Here is an 18,449-nt window from a genome sequence, read left to right on the forward strand (position 1 = left end):
TTTATTGCTGGTTTTTAGAAATCTGTTCCTCACTAATCTACCTAAGCAAGGTAAGGGCTGTGATGGTGTTAGTGAAAAGAGGGGGGAGGATTAGAGACAAACTAAGCTCCTTGCAGGAGCTGAAAGGGATGCTGAGCAGTGGCATGGTGCAGGGGACAAATCATGAGTTAAGGGACAGCCACAGGTGCCCTTCACTGGACCACCTCAGAGCCAGGAGACAGGGAGGAGAGTGTGATGGGCAGCACAGTCGGATCAAAGCCGAGCCTCATATGGGGGAAATGCACACATGAGAAGATATAGCAAGGAGCCTTTGTAAGAGCGGGGCACCAAGTTGCAAAGCCCAGAGTAAAGCAGGGTGACTGCTTAAGGCAAGAAAAAATTAGGACATGAGTGTACTATCTGGCTGTCAGAACCAAAAAAAGGACACATTTTCCTCTCCATTCAGATCCAAAATCAAATAAAATTACCAGTGTATCTTTGAATAAGTACATATTTTCTCAGTAAATTCTGCACACCACAAGCAACCAAATATTTGTTTTCTGTCGCTTTTATATATTTGCAAAGTGACACAACACAGAAACATAAGCCTTCAATACCTACAAAATAGTTCTTATCTGTGCTACACAGAAGTTGGCTCTTAGTTGGCGAATTTCGGGTAAATAGATAGAAAAGGCCCACAGGTATTTTATGGTGTGCGTGCACACCGAGAGAGAGAAAAGATTCAGGCATGAAAATTCCACCTGATCCTTGATCATGCTGGTTTTACTTAAAACTTCAGAGTTCACTTTTAGTCGTAACAATGGGTCCCCCTAGTGGGTAAAACCATAATTGACGAATTTTGTCCCTCATTTCTCTGAATGCAGCTGTCACATTTGATACCAAGTGGAAATTGCTGCTTTTAGAAAAATGAACATGAAAAAACATGGTTAACTTTTGTGCAACTTTTTAAAAGCATAATGCACAGCCAGAACGAAATATATTCCTATTGATCTGTCTCATTAAACAATCAAGTAACATCTTGAACATCTATGTTTTAAAACAATATAATATAAATAAATCTTTCTGTGAAGATTGCCCTGGGTAGGGTACAAACAATTTTTCAAACAAAAAAATAGTGTGAGAAAGAAAAATGAATGCTGATAACGCCTTTCCAAGTCACGAAATTCAGTGTTTTACAGAGAAATTAATTGGATGCTGTTAGCACTGCAACTGCTTCTATAAATGTGGCAGCCATTATAAACTAGCATAATTAATTAACTCACACAGCTCTAGACATCAGCACCTATTTTATTAACTGAAGAGGTCTTCATTAAAACAGTGGGATTATGGTTTGCTCTTTTAGGAGTACTGGGGAAGTAACTAACTTCCGATGGGGGCTGAATAACTGATCTGTTGCCTTTTTTAATGTCCTTTTAAGGGTGGCCCACTATGATCTACATCTAACTAGTATTTTTTACTGATTTCATTTAATTGGGTGGTTTGGATGTGATTTTTTTTTGTTAATTTACATATATAGCTATCAAAAATACCATACAGACATTTTACTACTTTCCTTTTCAGGTACAGCACACTACTCTTGTTTAAACCTCTATATAGCTCTGCTTTTCACTTATCAGGAGAGCACAAATCGGCTGGGCTTTGGACTTTTTTAACCCCATTACAAATGTGTTAAAATAGATATTTTTATTTTAAGAGTTTTCAAAACTCATTTTTCAATGGCAACTGTTCCTGAATATAATTCTTTCTTTTCCTACATTTTCAGTTACAGTTGGGACATTCACTGTGCTGCAATGTCTCTGACTCAGCAGAGGAATGGGAAGAGTGCCTGCCAACACCTGGGAAATGTAATTCTTCCTTGAAATTCATTTAAGTACTCTTTTATAAGTGGTTTTCAAACTAGTAAAGGCTAAAAGGTGGAAAATACAACCTCCACCACCAATACGCTTATATGTCATTTCAAAAAGACCTACATATGGTAATTTCCTACTTATGTATTCTGAGAGCTATCACTTCTGACTGCTGGTAATTGCCAATGTGTTCCGTTTGCTTAGCAACAGTTTTGCAGTAGATGTGCCATTTGTGCAATCATAAAAGTAAGACACTTGCACGTTCTCTAGAAGTATATGATGCTTCTACTGATTTTGTGCCAATATGTGTAATATCTTAGTAAGGGTGTCTGAATACATTTGTCCAGATATTTCCCTTGCTGTCCCTTAGGGAAGCACCAAAGACACAGTCCCACCTTTTCCCTCTGCAGAATAGTTTTTCTTTTTTTTCTTAAAAATAGGAACATTCTAAGCATCCCTACAGACTTACATCCGTGGTAACTACAGAAAGTGAGTTATACAAAATTTTTCCCAGCACGAGCTGGTAACTCCCTTAACCTATTGACTTTATTGAAAGGTCGAAGAAAACGCAGCTCTTGCTTCAGTCAGGTTCCTGGTGCATTAAGGCAGGTTGCAGTCACAACCATTTACTGCTTAACAGAGGACCCAGTCCAACCAAAGCAAATAAAGGGTTGCTTATATAAGTGTGTCGTGGTTTATTATCCCATCCCACTTAGGGAGTTTTTGATCTGTTTTGTGCCCGGGGCGGCAGGTGTGTCCACCAAACCACCTCCCCCGCGGTTTATTATGCTGTTTGTGTAGGGTTTTTTTGGTTGGGGGGGGGAGGGGTGTTGTTTTTGCTTGGTTTTTGTTGTTTTTGTTTGTTTGTTGGTTTTGGTTTTTTTCCATTTGCGCTGTGAATGACCTTGCCAGCTTGGCTTCTTTCGCTGCTCTGCTGTGGGAAGCCCCGAGCCAGTGGGTGTCCCCCCAGGCCCCCGGGACTCCCTCGTTTCCCGCTGGGGACTGCCCGCCCCGCAGGGCGCAGACCCAGGCTGCAGAACGCCCGGGGAGCCTCGCTGCTGCTCTCGGCAGCCGGGCTGCTGCTTCCCGCCTCCCGCCCTGCCTCTGCCGGGAGTTTTGCTGCACTACAGCTCTTCACCCCCTTCCGCCGTCCGGCTTGCAGCTGTGGAGTTTCTGCTGCCGCTTGCTTGCTACCTGCGGGTGAGGCCGTCCTGCCTTTCCAGCTTGCTTCTCCTGAAGTTCCTGCTGCAGCACTTTCTGCTATCCACAGGGGCAGCGTGGTCAGCTGCCCCTTGGGGTTCGTAAAGGAAGCTACTTCTCCATCCTTTCTGCCAGCTGTCTCGGCCATGACCCTGTGAGAGACGTTTGACGCACGCCTACAGCGCCACCTGCAGCCGCGGGGGAATCACCGCACCCGCCTGGCCTAGCTGGGGAGACGCCAGCGCCCCTACCGGCCGTGAGAGAAACTGCACCAAGGGGGAAAGTTGCGGTAAGGTTCCGCAACTTCAATATCTAGCATTTATTAATTTCTTTTTTCTTTTTTTTAACAAAAAAGGGTTTTTTTCACTTTCACGCCTGGTATCCATTTTTCTCACTGGCAGAAGAAAAGAGAGTTATTGAAGCCCTTTCTCTTTAGAGGAAATGGTAATTCCAGGGTGTTTTCTCCTGAAATTTGTCTCAACAGAGCAGTGCATCCATCAGATAGGAGTCCACAAAAAACCACCAACCGTGTAAAGGGTTATGAGCAACTACAAGCAATCTGTGGGGCAAATGGATTTGATGCAATTGTCCTCATCCTCTGTTCTTGTGTAATTTGTGGTAAAAACTACTGCTAACAAAGTTTACTTTGTAATATTCCTGAACGGCACATAGGCTGCAAAACTTTCTTAGGCTAGGGGTTTAACAATTGAAGGATTTCTGAATGCTGTGCTTCATGGCTTAACCACCACATAATCTCCAACAATGCCAGTCACATCTTCCTGAGCTGCAGCCACAGTGCACGAAGAGAAGCTGTATCCATGAGCTCTGCTATGAACTAGAGAGACCAGATACAAAGAGATCAACACGGACCCTCAGCTTTGGGCTGCCTTTCCTCTCATGCAGGCCTGTGGCTTAGCTTTAGAGCTGAGAGCCAGTTGCGTCCCTTCCCAGTGGCTCTGTGCTCATCCCACCTGTCACAAACTGCCTCTTTGGCCTCTGCTCTGTTGCCAGACAAGCTGTCAGTTTCCCTTTTCCTCTTTGCCAAGTTGCAACAGCACAGTTAAGCACAGCTCTGTTGTACATGGTAAAGTCAAGCACAACAGCAAAACACTAAAGACGTTTCTCAGTTCAAGCAGAGCCTTCACATGATGCAGCACACGTAACGTTAAATGTGTCATGGAAACTTTCGCATGAATAAACACAAACCAAATATGATTGATGTCACAAACCTAGTATATAAAAGACAACTCTAAAATAAGCCAGTAGAGTAGTACCTGGTGTACACTGCATTCCAGCATGGTATTTTTATTAATTTGAAACATCTCAACTTCCTCAAAGTTATATGTGATTAATTAGGGATTAATTAATGGAATTATTGCTATTTGGCACAGTTATAAACAATTGTTACTACAAGCTCTTAAAAAGAGCTTCCAGTGATTTCGGTGCAATAGATTACAACATTTCCTAAGCTGCCATTTTTAACTTCCACCACACATCACTGTCCTCCATAGCAGAGGTGACAGAGGAACATCTGTCCCTGGTACTCCAAGCCAGACCTTGTTCATTTAACTCTAACCCACTTTTGCACATCTAGAAATAAGGGACACATTCAACAGCACACCTATTGCATATGTAGTGATGACTGCTGACCCTTGGCAGTATTCTACAAGAGAGATGATAAAATGTTCCACCAAATTACTTGCTTCCTCTATGATATCAGGTAAAGTATAAAAAGAAAAAACTGGCAATCTGTATCCTATGATACATCAAGAGAACTATGAAAAAAGTACCAGCATAGATGTGAACCCCACGAAGCACAGAGAATTGAATGCAGCATTAATGCTGGGGCCAAGCTGACAGTTGCAAATTTAGAGATTATATCTTACCATGCTCTGGTCTCTGATCTGACACAATTATTGTGAGGTTGGTGAACACCAAGGAAAGTCAACAGGAATTGCAACAATCCCAGTACATAAAACTGCGAGATCAACAGGCAGCAGTACAGAACAAGCGCTGCTGCGAAATGCAAAAATCTCCAGAACAATGAAATGAGGACAAAAAGTAAAACCAAACATTGAGACACTAGTACCAGTACTATTGAGAAAATAGTATCACTATTCTGATTGTTTCTTTTTCCCTTCTTCTGTGACACTCCCACACTGTCACTTACAAGACCTCTCTCCAGGTCACTGACCTCTGTTTATGGAGCCTTATACTATTGTTACCTGGCCCCTAACAAATGCTGCCATGTCTGCAAGAATTAAGTAAGGTTTACCAAGTATATTGCAAAAGCTAGAAATGAGGCCTCAATTCATTCAGAAGGCACAAAGTACATCTTACTGGAAGAGTTACACATAATAAGTGGTCACCTATCAAAAAATAAGTACCAGCCATCTACAGAGATGGTACCATCCCCCTAAAGATCACTGCAGCATGTTAGAACACGTGGCACATTTAAAAGGTAGGGTTTTCAAGGAAGAAGTTTTTTGAAGATTGTGAACAGACCTTTCCAGTTCTTTATCACTTTGATTGTCTGCAGAAACTAAGTGTCCCTGAAATAGTTTACAAAAAAAAAAAATTAGAAGCAAAGTCAGAAGCTACTGAACTGGACAATTCTCATACTCATCCTAGAAAACACTTGTTAAGAGCCATCCATAGGCTCAGTCCCAAACACTGAACCTTTTCCCCTAAACATTCACCTCTCAGACAAATCTTCTAAGATTGCAAAATACAGGTGAGGAGTTGTGGGGGTTTGTTGCAGGTTTTTAAAAATACGTTTTCTATTTCACGTGGGGTGTTTTTGCTATTAAGATTCTAAAGCATACTACTTTGGCTTGCAGGAAGTTTGCTACTGTCATTGTCTCCACAACTATCAGAACTGTGGATACTGGAGAGAGAATTACACTGACATCTGAGTGATTTAAGCATGTTTGAAATCATGCATAGTTGTGTGTCACTTGTTATAGAACAGGGGTAACGGAGTTAATAAATGGCATCTTTGAAGATGCATATGCTTGCCCATTTAATGTTGCTGTTCATCTAAAAGAACAGAAGTAATAGCTTATAAATGAAAAATTAAAAATACGCATTTTCTCTGATTCATTGCCCCTTCTAGTTAAGCTCAGATTGAACTACAATAATAACACTTTCAAGTAGTAGTAAAGAATGTTTTATTAAAATGGAAGTTTTTCAAACCTTATGTATCAAAACTAAGGCCACAACTAATGCTAACACAAAGTCAAGAACCTCAAAAGATTCTTATATGATACAATTTAGAAATCTAAGACAAGGCTATTTTACAAAGTTACTCAAACATTCTGAAATGCAGCATTACTTACTTGTTCTAAAATATTACATCAATTATCCTAGTGATAATATTTAATGATACAAAGTACTGAATTATCAGTGCATATAACCCGTTTTTATTTTGGTCCTGTGACAACTAACTTTCTGCATCACTCCAGCTACCAAAATAAATGAAAGTACAAAACATTGTAATGGAAGCTGCCAACAACTCCTTCCTTTTGTGGTCAGGTAATTTTTTTTCTTCTAATGCTAAATATCTCCAGTCATAATAGCAATAAACTCTTCTTGATTGACTGCAAAAAAAGAAAAAGAAAATCATTAGACAAACAGCAATAAACCTTAAAATAAAATAATATATCTGTACTTTAAGTAAAGGCTTCTCTATTAGTATTTGTTGCATCTGATCCATTACTGTAAGTGTTTACAAATTTGCTTCTAGAACAAGGATTTTGCACAGATTTTTTCATGAAACATGGAACCAGAATGCAACATTATGTGGAATACTAGACCCAGAATCTAGCTCACTTATAATCACTTATATTATTTCTAATTATAAAAGTAAAAAATATTCTAGAAGTGAAATATGATAGAAAAAAAACTCCGAGAACCATATGTAAGATGGCTATGCAAAATAATATTATTTTAAAGGTCTATAAAAATGTTAAGAATGGTACCTAAATTTTATTAAGTAAATACTTCTCAAGCAACAATACCTTAGTGAGTTATGACTGAATTCAGTCATTCAGTCAATTTACATAATTCAAAACATTTACATCCAACTTACCATCACAGATCAAACAATGCTATTCCTGTCTCCCCATTCTATAACATTTACCAAATACAAAACAAATTTTAAGTTTGTTTAGCAATTATTCCATAAATTCGATAGATTTTAAATGGATATTTGATGAGCCTTTCCCCATCTGAACTTTCTTCATTCTTCATTTATAACTAACAGAAATTTTACACAAATGCACTTGAAGAAATTAAGTCATAATAATACATTAATTAGTGTTCATTAATTATTTTGCTGCAGTTATACCTGAGGTACTCACTTTACTCATATGTTAAAACAATAAAACAGTGAACCAGTGAACATGTTCACTCTGCAACTAATTAGCGTACTGGGGAATGATTAGATTAAGATGGTGGTATGGAAAAGACAAGACACATACAAAGCCCTGGCAAGTATCCATCCCAGCCAACATGCTCAAGCTATTCCTAAACAAAGCACTGCAAAGAAGGAACTACATTCACAGCTAGAAGAATATTAAAGAAATTCAACTATGTTAAACAATAAAAAACCAAAAAAACCTAAATATGTCCTGCTCTGATGTATGTAAAAAAATAGGAAACAATTATATTTAGTCTAGCTTAGGGCCCTATGCTCTGAAATACCAGTCCATCACATAGCTACATCTAGTCCTACAACACAAAAATGCTGTCACTGTATGACTTTAAAAGCACTTCCACAGCTTTTATTGCAGTAACATACTAACAAAACAAATTCAAACATCGTCTCAAAAATATTCTCTGGTTTACAACATCCTTGAAATCACGCTTGGAAATGGAAATATAACACTGTAATGACAAATTTTGGAACACTCAAGGAAACTTCAAAAAGCAGTGTAGTTACAATTCCAAGTAACCAAAGTAATTCCACTAAGTCCCCTTCAGATACAGCATCTGTTCATGAGTTAAGCACCACGAAAGCAGAAGCACTGTTTTTTCATGGCACCAGATTTCCCTCAATTCCATGACGTAAGTAATCATAAAAGAACAAACTAGAATCACAACTAATAGAAAGAGAACACTGATTTAGAATATTGAGCGTTAAAGGTGCATATTTTTTCAGAGGTGGGTTTGGGTACTTGTCTTAATGTTGTGCCAAGGAACTGAGACATGAGACTGAGCAGTGTTTCCACATAAGATGATCAAAACTGCATGAATTGACACCACAGAGTTTTTCAAGTTAGTTGTGCTCAAAACCAGAAGTAATTATTAAACCCAGGAATACCAAAGTAAGATTATTTATGTAATTAGGGGAGACAAAAATACATCAAATACACTTTCTTTTACAGAAATGTGTAGTATTGTACTCCACCAGTAAAGCTCAGTGGGTCTACTGTGAATATAAGGGTTCATGTAACCTGAGTACCATACCAGATACCTTATTTCACTGTGAGCAAAACAATCTCTCAAATGTGATACAGGGTTTAAACCGAAAGTGGTACTGTTCCTGTATTTGATATATCAATAAAAAATGCTAACAATTAACAGTTTGAATTTTTTTTGGAGAGCAGGAAAAGAGGGAGAACTAGACAGCAAGATTTTGCCACATTTGCCAGGTGTTTGAAGACAAATGAAATTGTGATTCACAGAATAATTATCTTTCTCAGAATGAATATTGAAAAGCTAGGAACAGCCTCAGTTTTCTTTAAAGAAGAAAAAACCACACAGAACTTTAAGGATAACAAAAATTATGAACATTATGCTGTCACTCTTCCATATTCAATCTTCTGCTTGATGGCTCTAACAAGACAATGAATGGATGACTGAATAAGAGAAAACTGAGCCACTTAGTCACAGCTGATCAATCTGATTTAAAAAAATGTAGCACTGACACAAAATAATGACTCAATAACCCTCCTGAAAGAAACTAATAGTATATGTTCCATATGTAGTACTCCAATAGCAATGTGACAAAAGAACATTGATCCACAATTCTGACATCTCATTTGGCAGCTCCAGGAGATCAACACATGACAAAACATATTTGACAAAGAGTTATAATTTCACTCACCTCTATAGCTATGACTTCCAAAAATAACACCTACATTGAACAGCATAGAACACTATCTGTTAAAAGGCTGACAACACAATTTTTTCCATTAGTATATATGTGTTTTGAGCCCATCGTATGCCCGCAAGCATAAATACCATTGCCACAGGAAAAAACTGATGACCTGCTAGTAAAATCTAAGATATGAGTCATCACCCTCTAAGAATGGTGCTTGATGAACTGATACAAGTCTATATGTGCAAGATCTTAAGTGAGCGATCCTCAAAATTCAAGAATTAAGGCTTCTAATGTAAAAATAAGGTTGTTTTGAAGATAATGAAAAACTTTCAAGTTTCAGTTTTCACAGTGATTTAACAAGCATAGTACCAAACCTGATTTGCTTATTCATTCTTTATCTACCTAGTAAGTCCCTTCTGCAGCCTACTCTGTATGGACTTTGTCAGTTAAAGAGCCATTTCTCACACTATGCTTTTCAGCACTCCAAGGCTCAGAAGTATGTTAAGGAGTCATGCAAGCTGATCCAACATAGACCCAGGCTACTTCCAGCATGATTTATTAGCTTAATGCTCCATAACCAGTGCTGAAACCACAACAATGCCACATTGCCACTTAAAATACATTAAGTGACCAAAAAATTTTCTCTCAGCACTTCACTGCTTTTACTGATTAATAAGGAAATAAAAATGTAATGTAGATACACAGAATCTCTCTTACTTCTACCTTCAACTACACTTTCACCCTCTTTTAAATAGACATTGGCTGAATAAGAGTTGGTGGTGAGTCAATTCCTTAACTCCAGGATTAGTAGCTGTCAAAAGCAATCGTCTGCATTATTTGTAAACTAAATTATGCTTAAGATGAAAGTAATGTAGAAGGAAATGAAAGAGGACATTTTCACAATAAAATAACACCTAAAAAGAGAACAAAATTAAGAATAAGATGATATGGTGTTGTATTTGCCAACACATACTTTCTCCATCTCCATCCTTATCAAATTCTTCAATCATAGCTCGCAGCTCTTCATCAGACATATTTTCACCCAATTCTCTAGCAACCCGGCGCAGGTTCCTCAGACTTATTTTACCAGAGTCATCATCATCAAACAATTTGAATGCCTTGAGTATTTCTTCTTGAGGGTCTCTGTCCAATATCCAATCTGTCACTGCAAAAAGGATACTTTAGTTAGACAAAAAAATTCAAAAAGGCAAACTCAGAATGACCTTTGCAAACTAGGACAGTATGAAGAACACACATCTGATTTCACCTGTTCTTACATTTCTATAGAATTCAATGTATGTATTTGTTTGGCTGTTGCCTGACCTCTCTTTCTCGCCTCTGTTTTCCAAAGTTGAGCTCCTCTTGGGGACATAACTGCTGCAGTAGAAAGCTGCATGGCAGTTCAGTCACACTTTCCACACATTTTCCAATAGGAATTTAAAGTATACGCAAGATGCCTCTCTTTCAAAATTCCAAATTTTCAGAAAAAAAGCACCATCAACTCTTTTAGATGAAGGTGTGAATTTTTTTTTACTTTACATGCTTTCATCAGGAGAGAATTTTGAGCTGGGGAGAACACTGAAACAGTAAGTTCCACACAGAACCTCTCTTTTAAAAATAAAACCACACTAACACAAAAAGCTCCCATAACCAACCAACTGATCACATCCCGGCCCCCAACCTGAAAACAAAAAAAGACTAAGCACAGGGGCTATGAAGAGGATGCTGCTATGAATTACAAGATGTTTATTCTGAAAGGATTCTTCAACCTTTATTATTCTTTTCAAGACAACCATTTGTCAGTTTCTGCAACAGAAAATACAAACTTGCCTGGTGAAATATGAAGCAATTGCTTCAGAGTAACCAACAACAATTTATCTCCACATCTTTGGACCTATGAGCAGGGCTGGTCTTGTATTATCAAGCCCTTAAAATCACATCAACACTGTTTGCACAGAAAGAACCACTTACCATCTGCTCCTAACTGCAGATGGAATGTCTGCTCTGGCTTAGCTAACTTGAGAGGAAAGAATTTTTCATGCTCATACAAGCCAACTACAGCAATCAAGTTTATTTATCTGCAGATTTACCCTAAATTTAAATATTTTCTTTTAAAATCACAGTGCTGCAAGACAGTATTACACAATTTGAAAAGTGCTACTTTTTGTTGCAAAAAGACAACTGAAAATTAATAAAATGTCTTTAAATACAAAACTATACAAGCCAAAATATAATTGCATCTTTATGTATTTCAGTTGAACATAAAATTAAGAGAAATTGATGGCTCAAGAATTGCTTACCTATATTCAGCTGCTCTTCACAGTTAATGTCTCAATAAGCTATTTTATCTTACTCCCCAGTCTTTCTGTGAGAAGTGATATCATATTTAATGCTGTGTCAGTCATATGGCATTACAGCAATACGCTACTTCAACTCAAGTTTTCCAACAGGTTCAATCCCCTTCTAAGTATATACTGTACTTTCTACAAGAATTTCCTGGCTTCTTGCAGCACTTAATAACTCTTGATATTGAGAAAACAATGAACATGACTGGGCATCGGGAATATAAAAAGTAATTGCATGGTAATTACAGTATATTAATTTTATATAATATTACCTAATATAATATGCAATTTTAAGACTGGTGTTACTATCAAATCAATACACTAATTTTTATCCTAATACTTCCACACAGACTTTATAAATCAGAAAAGACCCAAAAATAATGTTCTCTAACTTGGAATATAACTATAAAAATATTACTTGTCAAATAATTAAATGCTGCCACATTTCAATCACTAATTCTTATGATACATTAACATGATTGCTATTTGTAGTCAAGAGCAAGTACTGGGGATTTGGGTGTTTTGTTCCATAAAATCTCCAGAAATAAAATAACTTGAAGAAATGGACTATCATGAGCATAATGAACTATAATGGACATAAAAAGCTAGAAATATAAACCTACACAGATTGTTTTTGGTAAACATAAATTGTATGCAAAAGCATAAATTATGCGTAACAAAAATCCCCTAAAATCTTTAAAGAAACATCAAGTCTTAAAATTCTGCAGATCACCCCAAACTCAAAGTACATGAAATTTCACAATATGCAAATTTCAGATGAAATACACAACTAGTGCTCCTGGCTCTATCAGCAGTTGAAAATTCTTGTACAATATTTAAAATATACTTCAATTTCTCTAATCTTTTTTCTATATGAAGTCTGTAGTTTGCTTGTCGGTGTATGCATTCCTTCTCATGAAATTCAACGCCAAATACCTTTTCCACAGCAGGAAGAATTTTACAGAGATCCATGAACAGGACAAGAACATCTAAACTTCAAACTAGCATTTATTCCTCTGTTTAAACTAGAAAGAGTTTGAAAGAGATTGATACCCTACTTCCTTTTATACTGTAGCTATAATTCATCTCTATATATCAAATCAAGAATTCAGCAAACAAATATTTATCTTCCTTTACTACTGACCTATATTAAACAAAATATTAAATGAAATCTCCCACTTCTGTTTCTTAAATAATTGAAAAAGCTCAGAAAGTACAGCTTTGAAATTGTACTCACTATTATAGGCTAAATATCTCTAGAGGTAGAAACACAATCAAACACATACCAACTTCATTAAAATCTTCAAAAGTGATCTTGCCTGTTGATTCGCGATCATAATCTTTAAGTATTTTCAGGACATCAGCTTTTTTCACATCAAAACCCAAGGCTCTCATTGCCACCTTTTGGAATAAAATGGAAGTGCAGTCATAGATAAGGACTAAAATAAACATTTAATAGGTTTTCCTTTTAATTTCATTTATTACCTTCTTTCCAAGAGAGAAAAAGCATATCAATGGTTTAGTAACAATAATAAATAAATAAAAATAAAAGAGCTTGGGATATTAAAACCATTTAGAACTACTATTAGGAAATGGAACATCCAGTTACAGTGAGAGAAAAAAAAACCAAACCTTTGCATTTTCAGGGATTTTACAGACTGGACCAAATCCATCTCACGACAAGTAAATTTATTCCTCATCTCTAAAATAATTTCAAAATCTTATTTTAACACAAAACTGGAAGTCATTCTGCAAATTGTATGCAAGTGTATGTTCATGGATTTACAGGTCCTACAAGACTTTTAACTGCTTTTCTAGTCAGCCACAGAAGCCAACCTGCATTTTACTTTTCCATTAGTGTAGAAGTCCACATTTAGTTTCCCATTGCACCTCAGAAAGGAATTGCTCACAGCACACAGCACCCTAACTTCCTCCAAACTGATGAATACAGGCTAACCACATATGGAAAACCACTGAAGTAATTATTCAAAATATGCTGATTTTGTACAGGAGACAAGTAGTTTTCTTCTTTATGTGTTTCTGCTCTTTCACAGCATTAGCTTCAGGGCGACAATATTTGATTAGACAGCTAAGAAAGAGCTTTTCAAGTAATGATGACAGCTGGGAATTCAAAGCATAATTCAAACCATAAAAAGCATAACCGTAACCAAGAGAATGCCCAGTACAACTCTAGTCACAGTGACTTCCAGCAAAGATAAAGTAAGTAAACTGTGAAATAAAGAGAAGGGAATTGTTCTGCCTAACACACTCCTGTAGCAGCAAATTAAGTATAAATAGGACTTTTTGCCTTCAAATTACTTGGTAGAGTCACACTATAGAGCCAATACACTGAAGTAGGCATTCTTTAAAAAAAAAAAAGAACCTCACTCTATGTGACTGAAACACTGGCCTCTCCAAAGCTACTTTTTGTTCTTGATGTCTTAATTAGAATAAAAATGGATAAAAGATTTACAGCGAATTTAGTGAACCCCATTTACTACTCTGTAGACTTTCTGTGGGAGGCCTTACCTGGAAAGACATCCTAAACTCCATCTGCTAATAGCTATCATAAGGAGCATCCTTCTTTGGGAAGGGCAACTACTGAACCTCCCTCAAAAAGCACACCTTATTCCTACAAATCATAGGCTTTCTTTTGAAAAACACAGGTAAGCTTTGGTTTGTAGTCAACAGTTTTACAAATTTAATTTACATCTTTTACTTACTTATCTGAAATCAACACCAAGCTTTAAGTTTTACAGTGTTTTAAAAAGAATCAAACAGTTTTTCAAGAGTTCTTCCCTCTGTCCAAGGTTATCCTTGGGACAGTTTTTCCATCTGTCCAAGCTTATCCCAGGTCAACAATTATACCAGGGTTATTTAGAATGCTATCGCACATGAAGTATATAAATTGGGCAGAAAAGCTGATTCTTACACCAACAGAATATTTCCCATTTTTTCTTTATTTTTTCCTTTACTCCTTTAACCCAGCAACACATCTTGAAGGAAGTTTTTAAAGATATAGCCAGGATCTTAAGAATTCACTATGGAACAAATATATTATCAGCTATAAAACTGCTTAAATGAAAAGAAACTTCTACCTTTAATTCATGATAATTTATCGCTCTGTCCTTGTCTGTATCAAACAATTCAAAGGCATCTTTAATTTCTTGCTTCTGTTCCTCAGTCAGCTCTCTTCTTTTCTTCTTCTTAGTTTTGTCTACTGAGAGCTCATTCCTATATAAAGAAAAGGAAACGTAGTGTAACAGATTTCTACTGGGAAGATGCTACTGTAGATAACCTTTTCCTCCAATAAGAAACTCACCATAATTTTAGGAATCACTACCTTACCTAGTCAGTATTTTCCCAGCTTGTATTCCCAGTTTAAAATAACATCAGAAATAGACAATTACCTTGTGAAATCTGAATGACATCTCCCGGCTCCCACCCAAAATAAAACCAGCAGAGGCATTTTTGTTAATAAGCAGCAACAATAACAACAACAAAAAAAGAGGGTAGAAAAATTACCAGTGAAAAAGGCTTCTTGAGGTTACAAACTAGATTAGCATTTGAAATTATACAACTCATGAAAACAGCTCGTTTCTACACTGTAGCTTAAAAAAAAGTGAAACAAATTTGGGGACTGACAGGCCCATGGAAGCCAAACTAGGCCAGACAGTCTGGCTACTAAAGTTAGCATTAGGTGCTACAAATCAGCTTTGTTGCCTGTTCTCAGATAAATAATACTTGCAGGATTTTTTTTAAATCCTTTAGATCCCACACATACACATTGTTTTGAAGATCTTTTGCTCTGTTTTGGTATATACAAAAGAGAAAAGCCCTCCAAATCAGCAAATCTTGCTCAAAGACAGCCCCCTTTTCTTTGGCTAGTCTAGGAATAAGCTTATGTTTTTAGAGGAGCCTAGTAAAAGGATAAGAGACAACAGCTACAAAATTTAAGGGAAAGAACTGCAGCTGGAGGAGAAATGGCAGCTGGACCTAAGGGAAAACATTTTCCCAGTGCATATGGTGACATGTTAGAACAGTTCCACTGGGAAGGAGTCTCCATCATCAGAAATTTTTTTAACTTGACTATAAAAGGCTCATGATCCTCAGCCATCTTTATGTAGAAGGCGCTGTGATCAGAAAGCTGGACTAGATGACTTCCGTAAGTTCTTCCTAACCTAAATTACTGTATAGTTTATGTTATACTCTCAGGAATGTTTTTTTTATTCTCATTTGTCCTTTTGCATTAAAAGCAGTATGAGTGCTGTATCACCTAGTGTAGAATGCATAAAGATTACTAATCAGAAAACTGCAAGATTAATTTTCTAAATCCCTTCTAGTAAGCTACTTTATACCCTTCATTGTTGACACTTTGCTAGTTTTAATCAAATCCTAAGCTTAAACACTTATCTAGCTTTTAACAACCACTGAAGCAAAAATCCCAAATACAGACAAGAAAAGTGCAAGCTGCAGAAGCTGAACCTGCTTCAAATCACAATACTCTCAAAGAGTAAGATGCCTTTAACAGACCAACTGAGACAGTAAGATTTCACACAGGCTTTGGATTACTACAGCTCTTGAAAGGACTAAAATAACTCAGAGCTGGCTACGTAATTAGGGTAGTTCAGATCTAGGGAGCCCAGATTTTGTGAGCTACGATGAAGAAATCAATTTATAAATCTGAAAGCAGATTAATACCGAACTCTACTGAAAAAGCAATCTTATGAATACTTAAGTATTCATTTAGTGCTTAGTATAAAATAATTGATCAAAAGAAAAAGCAGTATTTAAATACAAGCAGCTCAGTGCCACTTCTGCAGCTACTTTAACCATAGTAAGCATGAAGTTCTTAGACTTGAAAATTAAGGATAACAGCTGCCATGAAAGCGTATTAATTACACTTGAAGACAAGTATTTGCCAGGTACAGGGATTCATAAGCCAGGCTCCTTTATGCAACAGCTACTAAATCAGAATTTAGAAACAAAATAAAGCCGAGCCATTTAATTTTATGGTGATTCACAGGCCTTTTGAAAGCACATCAGACAACCCAGAAGCGAACCTCTCAAGGCCAGACGCGCCGGACCCTTCCCTCTTCCGGCAGAGAGACGGGTCCGATCCGCCCCCGGCCGCGCCAAAGGGATCAGATATGACCGGTTGGAGGCCGGGGACGACCCAGGCCCCGCCACGGCCTGACACGCCACACCTTCCGCCAAGAGCTCCCGAACGGGGGACGGCCCTGAGGGATCCCCACCCGCGCTCCCGAGCGGAGGAAGCAGGGATGCGCCGTGCTCGTACCGACCTGAGGGCCAGGCTCATCGTGCCGCTGCGGGGCAGCCGGGTCCGGCTAACGCGCTCCCTCCCCTCTGCACGGCCCGGCCGCGTCCGAACCCCAGCAACGCCGCGCGCCTGCCCTGGACGACGCCGTTCAAGCCACGCCCCCAACAGTCACCTATGCCTGATTGGCCGAGGGTCGATAAACTCCCGCCTGCGAGTCCTAGGCGCTCTGCTATTGGCTGAGATGGTGCCACTCACGGCTGAAGGGGCGGTCCCTGCTCTGAGCTAGCGATGGCTCCTGGCAGCGCCTTCGGCCGCTGAGCCGTTTCTGCTGCGAAACGGGCAAGATGAGAAAGTTTTCCTAAGGAAGGATGTTTCTTGATGTTTGATCTTGATTTTCAAACCTAATCAAAAAGAAAGGAGATTTAATCCTTGAAACAGATAGACGCTACAAAGCAAGCTTAAAGTGATGTCCAGGCGTTATAAAGAAAAATCTTTTGTTGGAATTTCCTTGTTAAGGTCTAGCGCACGACGTGTTTCAATGATGTCAGACAAACAATTCAGAATTTCTTGGCCACAAGGACATTTGGCAGAACCCCCAAAATACGGAAGGAATTATTAAAGGCAACTCAGCAACTGTGCTGAATCAGCTTCACCTCCAGCAGACCACATACCAAGCTGCCCACCGACTCAAGGACTGGGCATGTGAACTAATTAGCATGAGAAATAAGAGAATAATTAACAACAGAAGATAGAATAATAATTAATAATAGAACTATGTAACCTGAAGCCAATGAACATTAATGCATTTGTTTGCTAAAATGTGTAAATACTAAAGAGTTGATAGTTGGCGTGCTTGATTTATGGAATACCATGCAGCACCCAGGCTTGTGCAACTCTGAAATAAATAATCCATGTCTCCCTCAAGTATGTAATTATTGGCTTGTTGCACACTGGGTAACAAATCTGATTTTTGTGGTCAACACTTTTACTGGCCTTGCTGCAGCCTGGGTGTGTGGTGGCTGTGTCAGAACTCCCGGTAGGCCCAGGTAGGCTCACTCCGACTGCTGGAGGTGCGGTCTGCTGTGGAGGTGCGCACAGAAGCGGCTTTTATAGCTTTTCTGGCATTTGTACAGATTTTGCCTTACTAAAATTTTGATTGAAAGCAATATGTACTGTGGGGAGACTGAAGACCTTAATGTGTAGTTCCAGTTATCACTGACACTAATGTTTTTGTGTCTTGCAAAACAGTCAGTGAATCAGTATTACATATCTGTGTGGAGAAATGTGTGAAAAGTGCTGCCTCAGTGCTCTGATCTGTGGCAAAGTAATTGTCACAGATTACTTTGCTTCATAAACAAAAGCTGTTTCATAACTAGCTTTGACAACATATTACAGTGTTACTAACTGGACCATGATGATATTCAGATCCTTGCTAATACTTTGTTATGCAGTCTGGCTAGATAGACTGAAAATTCTTAGGCAATGAAAAATTCCTTCAGGTGTTTCACTCCTGACAGCATGTCTTGGAGATATTTTGCACCTGTGTTTCCAGTAATAAACTTTTACTGTATTTACACTGAGTACAGAGAGTTGAAGATGTAGAGTTTGGCTTGCTCAAGATACATTTTTCCTGAACAAAGTCAAGCAGACATGAAACTTATTTTGCTGTT

At 38.1% G+C, this 18,449-nt stretch overlaps 1 protein-coding gene across 3 annotated transcripts; it reads right to left on the reverse strand.

Moving 5' to 3' along the window:
• Nucleotides 1–6,200: 6,200 nt before the first annotated feature.
• On the reverse strand, nucleotides 6,201–16,944 carry CETN3 (centrin 3). 3 transcript variants are annotated; one of them, XM_064736356.1, is made up of 5 exons: nucleotides 16,802–16,944; nucleotides 14,597–14,732; nucleotides 12,818–12,899; nucleotides 10,127–10,318; nucleotides 6,201–6,646 (listed from the first exon to the last, which is right to left on the reverse strand). In XM_064736356.1, the coding sequence occupies exons 1-5, from the start codon at nucleotides 16,816–16,818 to the stop codon at nucleotides 6,603–6,605; spliced, it is 471 nt and encodes a 156-aa protein (XP_064592426.1). In that variant the 5' UTR covers nucleotides 16,819–16,944; the 3' UTR covers nucleotides 6,201–6,602. The 3 variants fall into 3 exon arrangements, with proteins under 3 accessions (XP_064592426.1, XP_064592424.1, XP_064592423.1); XM_064736354.1 differs by having other exon boundaries at nucleotides 12,785–12,899; XM_064736353.1 differs by lacking the exon at nucleotides 6,201–6,646 and having other exon boundaries at nucleotides 6,657–10,318; nucleotides 12,785–12,899.
• Between the last annotated feature and the right edge of the window lie 1,505 nt (nucleotides 16,945–18,449).

Source organism: Zonotrichia leucophrys, chromosome Z, assembly GCF_028769735.1.
Source record: "Zonotrichia leucophrys gambelii isolate GWCS_2022_RI chromosome Z, RI_Zleu_2.0, whole genome shotgun sequence".
Taxonomy (NCBI): Eukaryota; Metazoa; Chordata; class Aves; order Passeriformes; family Passerellidae; genus Zonotrichia; species Zonotrichia leucophrys.